This window comes from Capricornis sumatraensis, chromosome 1, assembly GCF_032405125.1.
Source record: "Capricornis sumatraensis isolate serow.1 chromosome 1, serow.2, whole genome shotgun sequence".
Taxonomy (NCBI): Eukaryota; Metazoa; Chordata; class Mammalia; order Artiodactyla; family Bovidae; genus Capricornis; species Capricornis sumatraensis.
The window spans coordinates 104,444,334-104,465,510 of record NC_091069.1 but is presented as its reverse complement, the minus strand read 5'-3'; the positions used below and the strand labels follow the sequence as shown (position 1 = coordinate 104,465,510).

The 21,177-nt window shown below is 51.3% G+C and overlaps 1 protein-coding gene across 2 annotated transcripts in view; it reads left to right on the top strand.

The window, feature by feature from the left end:
- Positions 1 to 4,323: 4,323 nt before the first annotated feature.
- LOC138088989 (MAL-like protein) overlaps positions 4,324 to 21,177 on the top strand; it is a 31,044-nt gene continuing 14,190 nt past the window's right edge. For both annotated transcript variants that reach the window (XM_068984313.1, XM_068984305.1), the window contains exon 1: positions 4,324 to 4,428. In XM_068984313.1, the coding sequence (XP_068840414.1) occupies positions 4,324 to 4,428 (105 nt within the window). The remainder of the gene's footprint in view (positions 4,429 to 21,177) is intronic.

The following is a 21,177-nucleotide window of genomic DNA, read 5'->3' as shown; positions in this document are numbered from 1 at the left end:
CAACCGTAGGCAATCTAGTGACTGTTGGGCAGTGGCAGCCAGACAGGTGTCTAAACTTTGAGGAGGAGAGCCCTTCTCTCTGACCAAAGGGACCATGGTCCTAATAGCATGATGGCAAATCCCTCTTTCTCCCACTCTCGGTTTCTCTCTGTATAAATATATCTTATTGCTTTTTGGCCTGCATTGCAGGCAAATTCTTTACCAGCTGAGCAACCAGGGAAGCATAGCTGCCCCTAAACAACGCACCAGAGGACTTTATAACTGAGCAGCACGGTCCCAGACTGATCCCAGGTCCAAGACTAGCACACACAGCAAACAGATCTGAAATGCACTACACAGCTTTAAAAGATAAACTGACATTGCTCAGATGTCATACCAGAGAAGGTAGGCAGGAACTTGCAGCCTACATCTAATCAGGCCCGTTGCTGCTAAAACAAACAAAACAATATATTTAAAATTAATTACTTTTTGGCCCCACTGGGTCTTCATCGATGCGCACGGGCTTTTTCTAGTTGAGGCGAGTGGGAGCTGCTCTCTAGTTGCAGTGTGAGAGCTGCTCATTGTAGCGTCTTTTCTCGTTGGCGAACACGGGCTCAGCAGTTGTGGCGCATGAACTTAGCTACCCTGTGGCATGTGGGATCTTCCCATTCCAGGGACCAAACCCATGTCCCCTGCATTGGCAGGTGGATTCTTAAGCACTGGACCACCAGGGAGGTCCCAACATTTCCTATAGGATTTAAAGAAGACCCGTAATCCCATAATACTCGAATTTTCCAGGATACAATCCACAGTGACTTGATATTTGAAGACCTAGGAAAATCTCAATATCTTTCAAAGGGAAGCAACGAAAAGTAAGAGACAACAGCTCTGAGATGACACAGTCGAGTTGAGACACTGAAGTAGCTACTGAGAATCGTGCGCCAAGAAGTCAGAGCAAAACCCCTCAAAATGAATAGATGGATGGACAGTCTCATTGGAGAAACATTTGATACAAAAAGAACCAAACTGAAGTTTTAGAAATAAAAAATAAAACCAAAGTGAAAAAATCAGTTTGGATGGACTCAACAACAGAATAGAGACGATTTTAAAAATTCAGTAAACTAATAGTTCAATAGATCAATATAAATCAGTATAGATAGATCAATACAAATTGTCCAGTTGAACAAAAGAAAGGAAATATATTGAAAAAAATAAACAGATCTTTAAGTATCTGTGGGACAATTCCAAAAGGTCTAATATCCTCATCACAGGAGTCTCGGTAGAAGAACAGAAAGAGTGTGGTGCAGAAAAATAATTTTTTTGAAGAAATAATAGCTGAAAACTTTTAAAATTTGGTAAAAGACTTAGAGTTATGGATTAAAGAAGGTTAGTGAACACCAAAACAAGGTAAACTCAGAGAAAGCCATGCCTAGCCATAACAAAATCAAAGCATAAAATGAAAGACAAAGGAAAAACAGTCTTGAAAGCAACCAAAGGAAAACAGTGCTTTCAATATAGGGAACAACAGTTTGAATTACTGAGAATTTTGCATCAGAAACCAGAAGTCAGAAGGTGATGCAACATTCTTTAAGTGCCGAGAGAAAACCTAAATCTGACACCCCAGAATTCCATATTCTACAATAATACTGTTTAGGAACAAAGATGGAACAGAGGCATTTTCAGATGAAGGAAGACCAAGGGAATTTATTGTCAACAGACTTGCTCTGAAAGAAATGCTATTAATAAAGAAACTTCTTTGGGCAGAAGGGCTTGGAACATCTGCAATGAAGGAATAGCTGCAGAAATGGTAAACATCTGCTGCTGCTGCTGCTAAGTCGCTTCAGGCATGTCTGACTCTGTGCGACCCCATAGACGGCAGCCCACCAGGCTCCCCCGTCCCTGGAATTCTCCAGGCAAGAACACTGGAGTGGGTTGCCGTTTCCTTCTCCAAGGCATGAAAGTGAAAAGTGAAAGTGAAGTCTCTGAGTCGTGTCCAACTCTTCGCCACCCCATGGACTGCAGCCTACCAGGCTCCTCCACCCATGGGATTTTCCAGGCAAGAGTACTGGAGTGGGGTGCCATTGCCTTCTCCGGGTAAATATCTAGGTAAACACAATAATTTTTTTCTCTTAAAATATGTATGATGGTTGAAAGCAAAAATCATAACATTATCTGATGTGATTTTCAACATATGCATCTGTAATACATATAATCCCAGTGAGTATGCCATACTTTGTTGCATATAATAAAACATGACTTGGCTAAATATAAAATGTTTGTGGGTGGTGGTTTAGTCATTAAGTCGTGTTCAACTCTTTGAAACCACATGGACTGTAGCCTGCCAGGTTCCTCTGTCCATGGGGATTCTCCAGGCCAGAATACTGGAGTGGGTTGCCATCTCCTTCTCCAGGGAATCTTCCCAACCCCAGGATCTAACCTGCGTCTCCCGCATTGGCAGGCAGATTCTTTACCACTGAGCCACCAGGAAAGCACTATAGAATATTTTAAATATGCCTTTTTCTTTTTTTTTACAACTTTGCATTGGCACATCTTCACTTCTTAACATACAAATTGTCTCTGAAGGTAGAAGTGGCTCAGGCTCTGTCAACCTCTCAGGAGCTCCAACCTCAGGTATTAGCTTCACTTTGCAGATGAGAAATGAGCCGGAGAAATATTTTTATCCTTCTTGCCTTCCCTGAGCTGTTCCCATGAATGCTATGCTGTCACTGGCCAAGTACAAGGTATCCTGTAGCCGAAGACAGTGGCCATGGTGCATTACAGCAGTCGGGAGAGGTGGCAAGAGGTGGGAGTCCTAGGCAGCACCTGCGTGCTGCATCCGTCCTGCAGACGAGCTGGGGCTGGAAGGCCGGTGGGATCAGGGCCTCACTCCCCTGCCAGATCCCCGCAGGCCTGGAGGAGGGCACAACCAGACTGATTCGACGTTTGCTCCACGAACACTTTGCCTGTCTTTGCAGCGCCTTTGCTGTAGGCTCGCTCGTCCATCTCCCCTGTCCCCTGGCTCTTTCCCAGCTCTCCCCCACCAGGGGAGGTGGGGGGAGGCAGGCCCCAGCAGGCACTGTCCTTGCTCAGGAGCTAGCCTTTTGTGGCGGGCACCTCCTGACCCCAGCACGCAGGGTGGCCCTCTCACATGCCCTCCACTCCTGTGGGAAGGAGCCTCCCACCCCAACCTTGAGTGTCCCCATCGGACTCTGGGGCGCTAGGCCACTCTCCAGGGTGGCCGAGTGGAAGGCAGACAGGCGAAGGGCCCACATCTCCAGGCCCTGTCTTTAGTGGGGAAGGAGCCTCTTGGCCGCTGGGTCCCAGCCCTGGAGGCAGGCAGGCAGGCAGGAGACAGGAAGGAACTGGCCTGGTTCCAAGCCTGGCTCCCGGGCACCGGCTTGGTGGGGGGTCCAGGGCAGGGACGGGAGGAGGGCTCTGGTGCCCACTGGGGTAGATTCATCCCAGAGACGGAGGCTTCCATCTGCTGGGTGAGAAAACTAGGAGAGACGGACGGTGCCAAAGAGTCCAGACAGAGAAGGAAGCACCACATTGCCGGGGCTGGGCAGGAGTTGGACGGGCGTGGGGTCCTCAAGGATGAGCAGGGACAAGCAGAGCAAGCTGTGACCTTGACCTGACAGGGCAGAGTCTGGGCCTCCTTGCTTGGAAAAGAAGCAAAGCAGCCATGAGTCGGGCTGTAGGGAGTCCCAGAGGTGTCTGAAGTTTTCGTGGTTCCTGGGAGGTCCTCAGGGCTTCCCTGGTGGCTCAGACAATAAAGAGTCTGCCTACAGTGCGGGAGACCTGGTTTGATCCCTGGGTTGGGAATATCTCCTGGAGGAGGGCATGGTAACCCACTCCAGTATACTTGCCTGGGAAGTTCCATGGACAGAAGAGCCTGGCAGGCTAGACTCCATGGGGTTGCAGAGTTGGACATGACTGAGTGGCTGAGCACAGCACACAGTAGGTCCTCAGTAAACGGTCCTTGTCACAGCAGGCAGCTCAGCCTGTCCTGGGCACCAGGTGGAAGCAGCTACTGCAGCTGGCCTCCCCTGGAATAGCATGCCTGGGATTCAGAACTTCCTTGGAGGAAAAAGTCTAGGAAGAGGCTCCTGCTCGCCTTCCTGAGCGGCTCTGCCGCAGCTGGTGGAAGGCCCGTCTGATGCACAAACTGCATTTCAGTGAGGATTCTCTTGGCCGCAGCCAGTGGAAGGACCTGCTTGGCTGGAACTTTTTTTTTTTTTTTTTCCCTTCCAGGCGACGTCTGATGGGTGTGTCGGGCAGGAGGTGATATTTGAAGGGCTGCGGGCACGGGCTGCCAAGCCAGGGCGCCAGGCAGAGGGTGAAAGCATGGCCTCCCGGGACCCGCCCGCCACCAGCCATGCCCCCCCCGACGTGCCCTCCGGGGTCTCGCTGTTTCTCACCATCCCCTACGCCTTCTTCTTGCCCGAGCTGGTGAGTGTGGCCACGGGGGCTACCTGCACAAAGTGTGGCCGGGTGAGGGGTGGGAGGGAGCAAGGAGGGGCTGGCCTGGAGCTGGAAGCAGGCCCCTGGGGGCTGCCGTGGCCTCTGGTCTCCTGTGGAGCTCAGGGCCTGGGGTCCCCTAGTCGCTCCCAGAGCGCCTCTGGGCTTCTGCAGAGTGAGTGGGTCTCCTCCTCCCAAAATGAAACCAGCTCGGGTAGTGGGCAGGCCACCTGGTGATCGGAGGCCTGGAGGAATCGCTAAAGTGTCCTGGATCCTCAAGAAGATGTTAGGAATGGACTTCTATTTTGTGGTTTCTTTTCTCCAACTACTCGCCTTCTGTACTTTCTAAAAGTTCAAAACAGGGAGGAGCACTCTGTCTTTCCTGCTGAGAGTAACCCTTCCAGTATTTTCCTAATTGACACTGAACTTTGGCTTGCGTGGACTCCCCAGGGGAGGTTGCTCATGACAACATGGGCCATAAAGCAGTGAGACACCCTGGGTGCTCTCTGGACCTCTCACTGCCTTCCTTTCCGGGTCTCTATGGCCGACCTGGCCCCACGCCTGCCGAGTGCAGCATGTTCATCAGAACCTGAGTCCACTCTGAGCCGGTTGTCACCACGTCCTTTTCACTGACGGGGCCACAGGCCTGGTGAGCGATTTAGGGCAGAGTTTATTTCAGTCTTTGAACGCCTTCTGAAACGTCTAGCTTGTGGGAGGTATTTTCTTTCTTTCTTTAAATTTAAGAATAATTGCTTTACAATATTGGGTTGGTTTCTACCAAACATCATCATGAATCAGTCACAGGTTTACCCACGTCCCCCCTCACCTGAACATCTTCCCACCTGCCTCCGCATCCTACCCCGCAGGTTGCTACTGATTTGAGTTCCCATTGGCTATCTATTTTACATATGGTAATGTATGTTTCAATGTATGTTGCCGTGTTACTCTCTCCATACCTCTGCGGTGCTGCTCTGAATTGGCAGCACTGGTCTTAGGCAGGGAGGAAAAGACCAAGAGTGGTTCCAGCCTCCAGCTGGGCGGGAAGGTCCTCTCATCCTGTCGTCTGCCCAGAAGGCCAGCCTGACTGAGCACCTTTTGACATACACTGGCTAAAGGATGCCCATTGGTGGCAATAAGAAAGGGAAGCCAGGTGGGGTGGGTCCGGCGTTTGGGTGGCTCCAGCTGAAACCCCAGCCAAGAATAGGTTTCTGCCAGGCCTGGGTGTACAAGGGAGGGCGTCCTACCGGACTCATGCATCTTTGTGCTCCCGAGAGTTCTCTGGACCGGGTGAGCCCCTCACCTTGGAACAACCACAAGAATGGCCACGGTGGGGGTGGGCTCCCCGACTTCTTTGGAGCCCGTGTTCCGTGTCAGTCACACCAGCCACTGGTGACAGGACCACTACCCTGCAGGTTCCCCATCTGCCTAGGAAGGCCCATGAGCGCTTCCACGATATAGTCAGTCAATGCTTGGCAGGTGGCCGCTGTGCTGGGCCGGGTACAAGTAAGAAGAGGCCGTCCAACCTTCTCAAGTCAAGGAGGAGTCCCGGCCTATCCCCTGGGAGGAAACTTTGCAGTTAGACCTCAAAGGACAGGCTGAATCTCCAGGCTGGGAGGCAGGAGGGGGATGGGCCTGGACTCCAGGAGAGGCCAGCTGGCAGAAGGCTGGAGGGATGGGATTTCCAGAATAAGGAATGCAGGGCCATCTGGTCAGGCCCCCATACTGGGCCCCTGAAGATGGAATTTCTGGGGAGAGAAAAGTGCTGGGCTCTAGGGCTTTAGGTATCTTAGGGGGTGGGGTACTGTCACTGATTGCATTTCATTCATTTTTTTTTTAAAATAATTTTAGATTTATAGCAATGCTGGCAATAATAGTACGAGTGCTCCCAGGTACTCCCTACTTAGCTTCCCTTCAGGGCCTCATCTTACACAGTCCAACTGTCAAAATCAGGGGATTAGCATCAATGTCAGACTATCAGTTGTTCCGATTGTCCTGAACTCCCCACAAATGTCTTCTTCCTGATCCAGGATCCAGCTCAGAATTCCGAGTGGCACTTGGTGGCCGTAATTCCTTCATCTACTCTTTTATTTTTATTAAGTAGATTTAATTTTAACTTGATTTTCTGATTACATTTCATTAAAAAAAAAAAACTTTTTATTTTGTATTGGGGTATAGCCATATACAAGCTATAAGGGACCCAGACCTACACGTACATGGATCCATTCTCCCCCAAGCCCCCTTGCCACCCAGGCTGCCATATAACGCTGAGCAGAGTTGCGTGTGCTACACAATAGGTCCTTGTGGTTATCGTTTTTTAAACATAGCCGTGTGTACATGACCATTTCAATACTTTTTTTCTAAGATTTTTTTTTTTTTGGTGTGGAGCATTTTTAAAGTCTTTATTGAATTTGTTACAATATTGCTTCTGTTTTATGCCTTGGCTCTTTGGCCACGAGTCATGTGGAATCAGTCTCCCTGGGATCACACCTGCACCCCCTGCATTGAAAGGTGAAGTCTTAACCAGCAGACCACCAGGGAAGTCCTTCCTCTACTTTAATCTGGGCCAGTTCCCACCATCTTCGTCTTGAGTATTTTGAAGAATACTGATCATTATTGTGTACCAGGTCGCTCCATTCAGCCTTGTCTGATGTTTCCTCATCACAAATTTAGTTTTAATTCTCAAGGAATCCTTATGCATTATTGAACACTTAGAAGGTTACAGAAAGAAATATAATCCATATATATGCATGTATGCATGCGTGCTTAGTCATGTCTGACTCTTTGTGAGCCCATGGACTGCAGCCCACGAGACTTTTCTGTCCATGGAATTCTCCAGGCAAGAATACTGGAGTGGGTTGCTATGCCCTCCTCCAGGAGATCTTCCCAACCCAGGGAATGAACCCATGTTTCCCGCATTGCCGGTGGATACTTTACCATCTGAGCCACCAGGGAAGTCCAAGAATACTGGAGTGGGTACCCTCCTCTAGGGGATCTTCCCGAACCAGGGTCTCCTGCATTGCAGGCAGATTCTTTACCAGCTGAGCTACCAGGGAAGCCCATTTATACGCATATGTGTGTATTTAATGGATTTATTCTGTACATGCTCTTCTACATCTGCTTGCTCCTTAAATGAGTGCTCCTAGCATGGAATTTCGGAAAAGGCAATGGCACCCCACTCCGGTACTCTTGCCTGGAGAATCCCATGGACGGAGGAGCCTGGAAGGCTGCAGTCCATGGGGTCGCTAAGAGTCGGACACGACTGAGTGACTTCACTTTCACTTTTCACTTTCATGCTTTGTGGAAGGAAATGGCAACCCACTCCAGTATTCTTGCCTAGAGAATCCCACGGACGGGGGAGCCTGGTGGGCTGCCGTCTATGGGGCCGCACAGAGTCGAACATGACTGAAGTGACTTAGCAGCAGCAGCAGCAGCATGGAATGTAAGACCAAGCATGCATCATATCTGGGGCATGGATGGAGAGGTAAACAGGAGAGGAGGGGAGAATTCCAGCTGGTGACTGATTCTGTTTTGTTTTGTTTTGCTCATGCCAAGCAGCTCGCAGTATCTTTGTTTCCCAACCAGGGATCGAACCTGAGCCCCCCTGTAGTGGAAGCTTGGAATCTTAACCACTGAACGGTCAGGGAAGTCCTTGGTGGTTGATTGTGATCTCCATGAGCAGATGTGCTGGGCTAGAGAGGAGAGAGCAGGGTCAGCCTAGCAGAAGTTCCTTTGTCCTGGGCCCCCTGACTATGCTGGCCGCTTCTACTCCCAGAGCTGGCCACTTAGCCCCAGGCCTTGGGGCCCCAGATTCTCAGTCTGGGGACCTAAGGGATCACAGACAGCCATGTGCTTTTCGAAGGCAGAGAGCGGATTTTTCCAGAGAGTGGATTCTAAAGCTGGGAGCTCAGGACAGCAAAAAGGGGCAGAGAAGGCCAAATTCGTGACCTGGATTCACAGGTGGTCCATAATGGGGTCGCCAGGGTGTACACTTGTGGTGACTGCAGGCATATTTCCATCCAGCTACTGTACCCCAAGACAGCAAGGGTCTTCCCATGGAGTGAGGGGCCAAAAACTCTAGGCATGCAGAGTTCAACAAGGGTCCTTGAGTCCTCGCACCACCTCTGTGGCCAAGAATCTCTGGCTCTTCTGTATCAGTGATGATGACAGAGCAGGATAGTGTGGACGCTGGGGGTCGGCATGCTTCCTGCTAGCTCTGCTCCCCGAAGACTGCTCTTACAGATCTTTGCCTAAATAACTTTATTTTAGAGTCTTCCACACTAAAATGCACATTTTAAAACTTCCATCATGATTATAGATTAATAGGCAGATGCAAAAACATTTCAGAGAGGTCTCCCACACAGTAGTCACAGCTTTCATAATAACTCTCTACTATTTAATACAATGTCGACCAGGTAACTAATGTTCATAGGCTATGTCTATATTCCATGCAGTTTTCTCACATGTGTAGATTGATGGAACCACTACCGTCAAGACACAGAACCATCCCCTCACCATGAAGACCTCCCTCCTGCTTCTGTTTTAAATTTTGTTGGCCACGCTGGGTGGCATGCAGGATCTTAGTTCCCTGCCCAGGGACTGAACCTGTGTCCCCTGAAGTGGAAGCATGGAGCCTTAACCACTGGACCACCAGGGCAACCCTCGCTTCCATATTATGGTCACCCTACCTTATCCTCTCTCACCACCCTTCCTCACCCTTAGAAACCACTAATTCCATCTTTGTAATTTTCTTATCTCAAGAAAGTCACAGAAATGAATAGAATCATACAGTACATGGTCTTCAACGATTAGCTTCCTCCACTCACCATAATGTCTGCATGAATGCTTCAGTTGCCCAGTTGTGTCCAGCTCTTTGTAGCCCCATGGACTGTAGCCCACCAGGTTCCTCTGCCCATGGGACTTTCCAGGCAAGAATACTGGAGCGGGTGGCCATCTCCTCCTCCAGGGTATTTTCCTGACCCAGGGATCGAATCCGGGTCCCCTGCATCTGCTACATCAGAAGGTGGATTCTTCACCACTGTGCCACCTGGGGAGCCCCACAATGCCTTTGAGGTCCCTCCAATCATGTGCATTTCTGTTGTGGGTCCCTTTTCATTGCTGTGTGATATTCCACAGTGTGGATTTACCACAGTTTGTTTAACCACTGACGCAGTGAGAAACATTTAGGTCTTTTGCAATGTTTAGCTATTCTGATAAAGCTGCTATGAGGGTGGATGTAATTTTCACTTTTCTGGGTAAATGCCAGAGTGAGTATGATTTCTGTAAGTGTCTGCTTTGTTTTTTATTAAGCAATGGACAATCTGTTTTCCAGAGTGGCTGGACCATTTTGCATTTCCACGGGCAACGGATGAGCCTTTAGAGAGTTTAATGTTTAAGTTTGCATTTTGTTTGGTTTATGGTTGAATTCAGATTTCTCATCTGAAAACAGTGTTAATTTCAAAACCTAAATTCCAAGCTTGAGGAGGCTTTGAATCAGGGCATTTTAAGGTGAGAGCAGACGTTGTTTATTTCCTCTCTCCATCTCTCTGTTAGTGTGGGAGTCTCCTGGTGCCAGCGCTGGGTGGGCAGGGGACCAGGTGACTCACAGTCTCGCTGCCTGGCTCTTAAGCGCAAACACTGGGCCTGTGTCCGGCCTGGGGCAGGGAGCACGGGGCCCCCTGAGTCCCTGCCTGCTCTAAGCTGGCTCATAGCTTTTTTTTAACAAGATGAAAGGGTGAACATAGAACTAACCCCAGCGACCACAACTGAGGGAGAGTTTTAGGAAGTTGTTCAGCCTTTCCACTAGTTCACTTATTAATTAGATACTTGACTAATTATAAAAAAACAGCTGAGAAGGTTTCTAGAGTCAGCTGATTAAAAGGAAAGATGAACACTCTGTTCGGTGGTCAATGTTTTCAGCTTTTTAACTTGCCTGCACATGGTCAAAAGTAAATATTCTGACATCCTCACCCCCTCTCCCAACCCACACTCCCCCACCTGCCCCGCCAGAAGCTCATTCCAGAACCTTCCAGCTGGGAAGCTCACCGTGCTGTCGTATCCACATCCCCAGTTTCACCTGCAGTTCAGCCGGTTTCTTTTTCTACTCTGTCTATACGTAAATGGGCCTTCCTGATGGCTCAGCCAGCGGTCAAGGATCCGCCTGTGATGCAGGAGATGCGGTTGGATCCCTGGGTAGGGAAGATCCCCTGGAGGAGGAAATGGCAACCCACTCCAGTATTCTTGCCTGGGAAATCCCAAGGACAGAGGAGCCTGGAGGGCTACAGTTCGTGGGGTCACAGAGGTGGACACGACAGAGCAGAGCACACACGTAAGGCAAGGCTGTATGTGAAAGCCTGTTTGGGAACCTCCTGGACCCTGGAGCCATCTGTCAACTGCGTGGGGCTGAGACAGGGAGCTAGGGCTCAGCTCAGGCCCGGCTTAGGACAAGCAGGTTCCTTCCTCTTTGTTGTAACACTTCTTCAGAAGCTGAGTTTTCCAAAAGGAAAAGTCGTTCCTCTTGCTCCCTTCTGCTCCGCTCTCAATTCTCTATGCCTCTGGGAAGCAGCAAAGTAAACTCAGGTTGCCCCAGCTTCTCTTCATCGGCGGGGCGTCTGTCCTTCACTTCATTCCATGCCTGGTCCCCGGCCTCGCCCCCTCTGATCTCACCCAGCCTCTGCAGGACCCAGGGATCAAAGGCCTCCGTGGCCAGGGCACCACTGAGGCTCCGGGAGGCTGCAATAGGAAGAGAGAACAGGGAGGAAAAAGTGTGAGGCTGGGGGAGAGCAGAGCTCCTGAGAAGAACGGCGCAGGAGCAGGGCAGGAGCAGAGAGGGGCCATGTAAGAAGGACCCAGGTTCCAGCCTCCCCAGGGGCCTGGACCCACTCTGGCTTCCTGGCCCCAGGCCCAGCCCTTACCCTCGGAGGCTCCTGATGTGTTCAGGTTCAGTCACACAGAGTCAGTTGAGAGGGAGAAGCCTGGCTCTGTTGCCTAGTGGCTGTGAGACCCTGGGCAGGTGACTTAACCACTCTGAGCCTCAACGGCAGGGCAGCATCAGCAAAGGTCTCCTCAGACAACTCCGGGCTTGCAGTAAGGACCTTCCTGGAAGCATCTGCGTAAGAACTGTGAGCACACACCACACTATTGTTGGTGGTTGGCTAAACCTCTTACGAAAAAGTGCGGGTCTTCGGGCTTCCCTGGTGGTCCAGTGGCTAAGACTCGTCACTCCCGGTGTAGGGGGCCCAGGTTCACGCTCCAGTCAGGGAACTAGACCCCACACACCACAGCTAAGAGTTTGTGTGCCACAACTAAAGGCCTGGCACAGTTAGATGAATAAATACAGTTTTTTAGAAAGTGTGAGTCTCTCATGAGCGAATTTCAGTTGCAAACCAAGAAATATCTACTGAGGTGTTACTATTATTCTAGACCCATGCTTTGCTCTCAGGGGGTTACAAGAATAAAAAGACAATAATAAAACAGATATGGTAAGTCATGGATCCTGTCTTAAAGGGGCGATGCATGAACACTAAAGAGCACCCCGAGACAGGGGAAAAGTAAGGGTGCACAGCCTCACCTGTTAAAGGCTCCTGGAGTTTAGAGACACTGTCAGGACAAGCTTGCTCGGGGTGAGAATTTGGTATTCTTTCCGGGGTTTGGATTAAGGGATTAGATATTCGCTTGTTCAGACCAGGGCTTCCCAGGACTCAGAGGAGTGTATACACTCAGACTGTAAGGAAATGTATACAAATGTGTACACTCAGACTGCAAGGAAAGAGGAAGACAATCCCACTTAAATCCCGTGTATTCACTCAACAAATATTTATTGAGCCGCTACCGCATGGCAACCACAGGACTGTAGAGAGGCAGAAGACGGCCCCCGCCTTGGGGGATTTGATGCCTGACGGGGGCAGATGGAGACTAGGTGGGAAGGACCGTAAGCGGTGCCCGTCGTGCTTGGGAGAGAATGGAGTGCCCAGGAAGTTCTGCCCACAGATAGGCTGCGGCGCAGGGGATTGTTTGCACCACTGCTGCCAAGGCTGAAAGGGCAGAGAGAAGAAGCTGAAGCCCCAGAGGCTGAGGAGTACACGAAGCGACTGCCACGCACCAGGAGCCCCGTGAGCGGGGCCCCGCCCAGTGGGGCTGCGGGCCTTCTGGGGAGGGGCTGTGCTGAGGCCAGTGGTCTCCCCAGAGCAGAGGCACGGGGACCTGAAGGTTGGAGAAAAGCCCAAGGAGGTATGGTGACAGGAACCCCCTCGAGTCCTCCCAGTGCCGGAACCTCGCAAGAATCCAGGTTCCAGACTTGCCTGGTGGTCAGGGGCTGACTCCACGCTCCCAGTGCAGGGGCCCAGGTTCCATCCCCGGTCAGGGAGTTAGATCCCAAATGCCGCAACTAAGGACCGAGGCAAATTGTGTGCGTGCATGCTCAGTCGTGACCGGCTCTTCGTGCCCCATGGACTGTAAGTTGCCAGGCTCTTCTGTCCATGGGATTTCCCGGGCAACAGTACTGGTGCAGGTTGCCATTTCCTACTTCAGGGGATCTTCCTGACCCAGGGATTGAAGCAGCCTCTCTTTCATCTGCATTGGCCGGCAGATTCTTTACCCCTGTGCTACCTGGGAAGCCCCTAGCTATGACCTGGTGCAGGTAAATAAATAAATAAATATTTCTTAAAAACTGAAAAAGAATCCAGCTTTGGAGGGAGCTGGGAGCTGTGGCTGGCAGAGTCCAGCCCGCTTGGCAGAGCGGACCACAGCAGGACAGGTTTGAGCTGAGGGACCCTCGGAACTAACAGCCCATCGTCAGTTCTGCACACACCCCTCCTTCAGGCCCTGTTCTTCCTCCAAGAATTCAGCTGAACCACATGCAACCTTCCCTGAGCTGATGGCCTCTCTCAGTTCGGACAAGACAGGCCGCCAAGCCTGCTGCTGGAAGGCCAGTCCCCAGAGAATTCCTCTTGCAGCAGGTGCCCTGAAGGAAACAGCTGGGTGCCCTGGCACCCCGAGTCCCCTGGACCGCGGAGCCCCAGATAAGAAGTCTCAGCGATAAGCAGGCCCCACCTGCAGCCAGCGCCCTACCGGGGGTGCTCTTCCTGGAGGACTTGCCCCGGGGCGAGGAGAGGTTTCTAGAGTGTTGTCTGGACTGGCAGGGGCAGGAAGTAGACCAGAGTGGGGCGGGATGGAGGAGCCCCCCGCGGGTTCCCGACCTCGACTGCTCTCACCAGCCCTTCCCTGCTTCCTCCTCCACCGTGAGCCGCCCCGCCCCTCAGCTGCCGCTACCTAGTCAGATGTTCTCTGTCCCGGCCAGCTCTACCGCAGCAGACCACAGGCCCACAGCTCCTTGGGTGCCCAGCTCTGTCACTCCTGCCGCAGGCTGGACCCAGAGTGCAGCCCAGGGTGGGGTCTCCATGGACTCCCACCCAGGGGGGCCAGATAACACAGGTGTGGGGCTCTGGAGTCCTCTGATCTATTTCAAAGAGGTCCCACACACCGCCTCCCCCAACCCCTTCCCTTGGAGGGATTCCCTGCTCCTACTTGCCCATCTGACTCTCTCTCTCTGCCCACATGATGCTGGGTGGGAGAAGTGATGTGTTTATTTGAACATCCTCCCCTCTCTCTTTTTTTAAATTTATTTGGCTGCGCTGGGTCTTAGTTGCAGCATGTTGGATCTAGTTCCCTGACTGGGGAGCAAACCCAGGTGCCCTACATTGGAAGCTCAGAGTCTCAGTCACTGGACCACCAAGGAATTCCCTGAACACTGTCCTCTTGGACAGCACGTTCTTGGCTAGTCCTTCCTGTGTGTGAGGGTATGGGTGACGATGAAACAGATGGGTGTTTGTTCCCATTTGGTCCCAGCTCCTGGCAGAAACGGGCAGGAGACTCAGGTTCCACCCTTGGGTCAGGAAGATCCCCTGGAGAAGGAAATGGCAACCCACTCCAATATTCGTGCCTGGGAAAGCCCACTGACAGAGGAGCCTGGTGGGCTACAGTCCATGGGGTCGCAAGAGTCAGACACGACTTAGGGACTAAACAACAGCAACCTGGCAGAAATGCCATTCCATGTCAGGGCCAGAGGCGTCAGGGGCAGCCAGCTGGGTGGGCATCAGGCCCACAAAGGCGAGCCTGAGCTGCCGGTGAGTGGAGAGTCCAGCAGGCTACCTCCTGCCTCCTGCTCAAGGTGATCAACAGCACATGCTGGGCACCTGCAGGTCATGCCAGGCTCCCTGCCCCACACCAAGGACTCGAAGACCACAGGGCAGCGTCCTCCCTCCAGGACCTAGGGAGGCGTGAACAAGAGCAGCTTCCTGGAGGAGGCGACATCGGTCCAGCACCTGTTTTCGAGGATCTGGTCTTAGACTAGCAGGGAAGGAGCAAGCTGGGCAGGAGTCCCCGGGGGTTAGAGTGAATGGTGACATCCTTAGGTCCTCGGTGCCTGACTGAGGGCAGGAACACGGCCACTGGTCACAAGATGTCTGCGGTTCCTGGGGGAGGGAGGAGGTGGGGACCTCTCCTGAGCCCAGGGGCTCGTTGGGGGACTTCCTGGGGACAATGGAAGGGTCACAAGGTTAATAAGCATAGTGGGGAGCCAAGAAGAGAGGTGGTGGGGCTGGGGAACGGGCAAGTCTGTCTATGAGGCCGCTGTGGGGAGCAGTACGCATTTATACTGCTTCTTTACATCTTTCCCCTACTTTCTAACTTTTCTAAGGTACACAAGCTTTTTTAAAAAGGTGGGGGAGAATGCATTCCCCAAAATGCTTAGGTTTTTTGGGGTTTTTTTTGAGACTGGAGGGAAAAGCCCTTTAGACTTTGGAGGAATAAGAATGTTTTTATTATCCTAGTTCATGTTACATTGTAAATCTGTGCTGTTGAGTCAATGAGAAGCTGGGCCAGTGGGAAGTGGGGCGGGGGGCTCTGAATGGGTGGGTGCGGTCCTAGGGGAGGAAGCGATGGAGGGAGGGGAGGAAAGCAGAGGAGGCCTGGCCACTGACTCACCAGCCCCTCCCTCCGGCATCCTGCCCCTCCCGGGCTCACACCCCAGGGCAGGCACCAATTTCCCTGGCGCAGGGCCAGCCCAGGCCTGAGAGCCCTTGAGGGTACCAGGAGCTCCTAATATGGCTTGTTCTGCAGGAGGCGGGTGGATGGAGCTTTGGCCCGCACCATTGTTTCTGGAGTGGACCGGATAAGACAGGGGTCCTCGTGGGAGTTCAAGGGGCCTGGGCAGGCACTTTCCTGTTACCCTTAAAGCCACAGAGAGAAAATTCTCACTGCAAGAGTCAGTACGTAGTGACTGGTCTTTGGAAGGATCCTGGGTTGAATTATGGCGCCTAGAGCTTCCACATAAAGCTGGTGGTTTGGGAGTCCCAGATTACAGCCCAGGCCTGCCACATGCCCCTTGCTCATGGGTACTTGTGGAAAGTCGCTTGATCTCTCAGAACCGGCTTCCTCCCCCATCAAAGGAGGTGACATGCCAGCCCAAAGAGCTTCACTGGCTGCAGAGATGGTGGTAATCAGAATCCACATGGGCGCTGGGTTCCTGAGCCGCCCACAGGGAGGGCCGCAGCTAGGTGAGGACTTCAGGGGTGCCCGCCCCCACCCCTGGGAGGGCCTGAAGAAGGCTGGGCCCCTACCCTCCAGCTGTGGAGGCCCTGGTGCCTTTATGCCAAGTTCCATCAGCGCAGACGGAGGACATTCCAGGAGCTCCTCCGAGTGTCTCACAGCCCCTCGTCCCTTCTGGCTTCCTTTCAGAGGCTTACGCTTCCCACAGACCTCAGCGTGATCCCCCAGGACCAGGGCTGAGGCTCCTGCTGCCGTCTAGCTGCGAGCTGACGCCAGGGAGGGCACGGGGGGCTCTGGGAGGCAGGGGGCCCGCACCAGCCTGGACTGAGGCTCTCGGACAGAAAGAGGCAGACTGGAGCTAGGGGTCCACTCCTGGCCGTGATGCACCAAAAAAATGCGTTTCCGTGGCAACTTTGTGTGTGTCTGTGTGTGTGTGTGTGTGTCTGTGTGTGACTAATTAGAACAAAAGATTCAGGAAACAGTATTGCCCTTTCCTATGAACAAGGCGCTGTATTTCCTTCACTAGCCTACTTACCTGTTTGTTTCAAAACAAACTACTTTTTATTGAAGTAAAGTTGATTTACTATGTTGTGTTAGCCTCAGATGTAGGGCAAAGTGATTCATATATATTCTTTCAGATTCTTTCCCATCATGTTTTTTTTTAGATAGAGTTTTCATCTATTTCTGGGTGAGCGGGGTGTTCGGTGCTCTGGTGGGCTTTCTCTAGTTGCAGCGAGCGGTGGCTCCTCTTGTAGGGCACAAGCTCTCAGCGAGAGGGCTTCAGTAGCTGTGAGCACTGGCTTAGCTGCTCAAGGCATGTGGGATCTTCCTGGACAGGGGATTGACTCCATGTCCCCTGTATTGCAAGGTGAACAGTAGCCACTAGACCGCCAGGGAAGCCCCCCTCCATCATAGGTTTTCACGAGACCCTGCATATAGTTTTTCCCTGCGCTATACAGTAGGCCCTTGTTGTCTATCCGTTTCATACATAGTGCTGTGTATCTGTTTATCCCAAACCCCAGGTGTATCCCTCCCAACCCCTTTCTCCTTTGGCAGCCATGCGTTTGCTTCCTATGTCTGGGAGTCTGTTTCTGTTTTGTAATAGACTCGTTTGCATCTTTATGAGATTCTACGTGTACGTGATACCAGAGGACATTTGTCTCTGTCTGACGCTCTTCACTTAGTGTGACCGTCTCTAGGCTCATTCATGTTGCTGCTAGTCTATTTCACTTTAAAAGCATATATATTTGTTTGTCTGTTTATTTGGCTGCTCCAGGTCTTGGTTGTGGCATGTGGGGTCTTCTGTCTCCATCGTGGTGCAGGATCTTTACCTTCCTGACCAGGAGTCGAACCTGGGCCCCCTGCCTCTGGAACACCAGGGAAGTCCCTACTTAACCTTTTAATGCCGGTAGTGAGCAGGTGGACTTCATCAGCCACTAACAGATCTTAGCCGCCGTTTGGAAGGCTGGGCGCTGAGGGCACTGCACAGGCTCAGGAGACTGCTGGGTGTTGGCCGAGTTTGGCCTGGGGATTCCAGGAAGCCAACTGCGGGGGTTCTAAGAGGTGGTGAAGGACATAGGTCATGTGAGCAGACTCTTATCCCAGGTCCTTAGCAGTGCTGTGACGAGGGCTGCAAAACGGCTGGAACGGAAGGGAAGTGGAAGACCTCACATCCCCGTAAGCCCGGAGGAGCTGGCGGGCTCTGCCTGGCCTGGTTCTTTGGCAGCACAGTTGTGTCATCCAACCCAGCCTCTTCCCATCTCTCCTCTTCCTCATCATAGCTCCAGCCTAAACCCAGACAAGCCATGGCCAGAGCAAGGGCAGAACTGTCTCATCCCCAAGGCAGGAAGAAACCCTTCCCAGGACCCAGAAGCCTTGCATCTCGTTGTCCAGGGTGGTCACGTATGTGTCCCAGCCAAGACATACGTTGAGCCTAAGGGATGCTGGAAAGTTACCTGCTACATCTCCTGCCCCACCCCACCCCACTGCCCACCAGTACGCCCAGCTGGGCGGTTTATTCCATGGGGAGGACTTGCTCATTTGTCTTGTCTCTCTTCCGGCTTTTCTCTAGTTGCAGCAAGCAGGGCTACCCTCTTGTTACGGTGCTCGGGCTGCTCTTTGCAGGGGCTTCTTTGGCTCTGGAGCGCGGGCTCAGTAGTGGTGCACGGGCTTAGCTGCTCTGCAGCCTGTGGGATCTTCCCGGATCAGGGATCAAACCCGCGTCTCCTGCCTCGGCAGGCAGATTCTTCACTACTGAGCCACCAGGGAAGCCCCGTGGAAGGAATGAAAAAAAGACAACTCTCTGCAATGTTGCCTGCTGTGGCATCATCTGTAACAGGGAAAATCCACACCTCTTTGCCCTGGGGCCTCATTGACTAAATGAAATGTTATCATCGTGATGGAATGTAATGGTGCCATTGAAAGTACAGGCGGGCCTCACTACTCACGGATTCTGCGTTTCCAAGTTCCCTTGCTCACTAAACGTTATTCGTAAGCCCACAATCCATAGTTGAGGTGTTGTCACGCAGATTCGAGGACGTGTGCCATTGTAGGCAGTGCAGACAAAACTTCGAGTCACAAGTCTGAGACACGCACATTTCAACCTGAGGTCAATCCCTGCCGTCTTAAACGCACGCTTAGTTGTTCAGTCATGCCCAGCTCTTTTTGACCTTTTGGACTAGAGCCTGCCAGGCTCCTCTGTCCGTGGGATTTTGCAGGCAAGAATGCTGGAGTGGGTTGTCATTCCCTCCTCCAGCAAGTCTTCCAAACCCAGGGATCGAAACCGTAGCTTCTACATCTCCTGTATCACAGGTGGACTCTTTACCCACTGAGCCAGAGGGAAGCGCTTGCCTTCCTACAGCGCATAGCGTTAACAGGGCCCTTTCCCAAGTCTGTTTAGTGCCCCGTCTTGCTAAGTTTTGTGCTTGGCTTTTTGTTGGTGATTTTAGTATTCAAAATAGTCCGAGTACACCGCTGAAGTTATGTCTGGTGTTCCTAAGTTTGGCAAGGCAGTGACTTGCCTTACCTTGAAAGTCAGTGTTAGGTAAGCGTATAGTTAGAGAGCTGTCGGTGACAGCTCGATATTAATGGATTAACATTACATATTAACTATACTGAATGATGTGTCTTTAAACAGAAAGATACACAAAACAAAGTTATTTGTTGATCAGTTGATGATGATATTTTGACCACAAGTTTGTAGGAATGTAGTCTGTATTTCCCAAGGAGCGATGATTCACGATTCACACCTAAACGCGCCAGTGTTCAGGACAACTTGACAGAACTACCTCGAACAACAAGAATCGACTGTATCATTAAGCCATGGAGCAAAATGGAAAAATACCCCCAAAAAATTGAATACAAAATGTATGTTCCCCACAGTTTGCCACCAGCACTCGGCCCCAAAAGGAACATAATAAAAGAATTCCTCTGCTGATAACATTAACCTTAATTTTACAATCGACTTAAAATCTTAGGATTGAAAAAATGATGAACAGATCTAGGGACTTCCCTGGTGGGCCAGTGGTTAAGACTCCACGCTTCCATTAAAGCAGACACGGGTTTGATCCCTGGTCTAGGAACTAAGACTCCACATGCCGCACGATCAGAAAATAAGACACAGATCTAATTCCTGGTTTGCCATTTAAACCATTAAATTACCCTGGGGTTGAGCATTCTGAGTGGGCAGTACCGAAGTCCCGAGGGATGCCCGTGCTGGCCTCGGTGACACGAACGGGGTGCTCTGTTTGCAGGGGCTGTGACTCTCTGGGCGTTTTGTACCAGAACCTCCAGATGGGTTCCAAACAGCAGCTCCTGCATGGGGCTCGTCTTATTTTTCCCTTCTAAAGGATGTGCATCAAACACACAGTTGTCCATTCATGTTCACAGCAGCACTACCCCCAGTAGCTGAAAGGTGGAAGTGGCACCAAAGGATGAGTAAATAAATAGACATGAGGGGACCTCCCTGGTGGTCCAGCGGTTCCATCCCCGGTTGGGGAACTAAGCTCCCACATACCGTGGAACAACTGAGCCTACACTCCAGAGCCTGAATGCCGAAACTAAGGCCTGGCACAGCCAAAAATAAGTAAGTAAATACATATTTTGCAAATAAAATAAAATAGATATGTGGTATATTCATATAATGGAATGCTGCCATGCTCAGTCACTGAGTTCTGTCTGACTCTTCGTGACCCTATGGACTGTAGCCTACCAGGCTCTTCTGTCCATGGAATTTTGCAGGCAAAAATAGTGAAGTGGGTTGCCATTTCCTTCTCCAGGGAATCTTCCCGACCCAGGGATGGAACCCGAGTCTCCTGTGTTTCCTGCATTGGCAGGCAGATATATATATACTTTTTTACCACTGAGCCATCTGAGCAGCCCCCATAATGGAATATTATTCAGCTTTTAAAAGGAAGGAAAGTATTCTGAGTGCAATAAGCTAGAAACAAAGGAACAAATACTCTGTGATTCCATTCATACAAGGTAGAGTAGTCAAACTTTTAGGGACAGAGGAATGGTGGTTGTCAAGGGCTGGAGGAGGGGGTATAGTAAGTTAGTGTTGAATGGGACAGAGTTTCAGTTTTGCCAGATGAAAAAAGTGTCCTGGAGATGGATGGATGGTGGAGATGGTACACAACCTTGTGGATGTTCGTAATACCCCTGAGTAAGGTAAGTGTTGTCGCTCAGTCGTGTTCAACTCTTTGCGACCACATGGACTGTAGCCCGCCAGCGTCCTCTGTCCAAGGAATTCTCCAGGCAAGAATACTGGAGTGGGTAGCCATTCCCTTCTTCAGGGGATCTTCCCGACCCAGGGATCGAACCCAGGTCTCCCACACTGCAGGCAGATTCTTTGCAGTGTGAGCCCCTAGAGAAGCCTCTGAACTGTACATTTAAAAGCAGTTAAAATGGCACGCTTTGTCCAGTGTATTTTATCACAATTTGGGAAGGTAAACAATGCCCAAGGGACTTGGACTCACACAGTGTGGGCCGTGGCTACTGGAATGTGTGAGACAATAGTTTTCTTCATCTTGAAACATCTGAGCATCGGAAGGGGCCCCGAAATGGTCCTGGTTCCCATCATGCACAAGCCAGACCTTGTTCTTCCTTCAGCTCATTCTTCCCGGGCCGTCAGAGGGAGCAGGAGCCCCCAGTTCTCTTGGCCCCACTGACCTCCCGGGCCTCCCTGTCTCGAGTCTG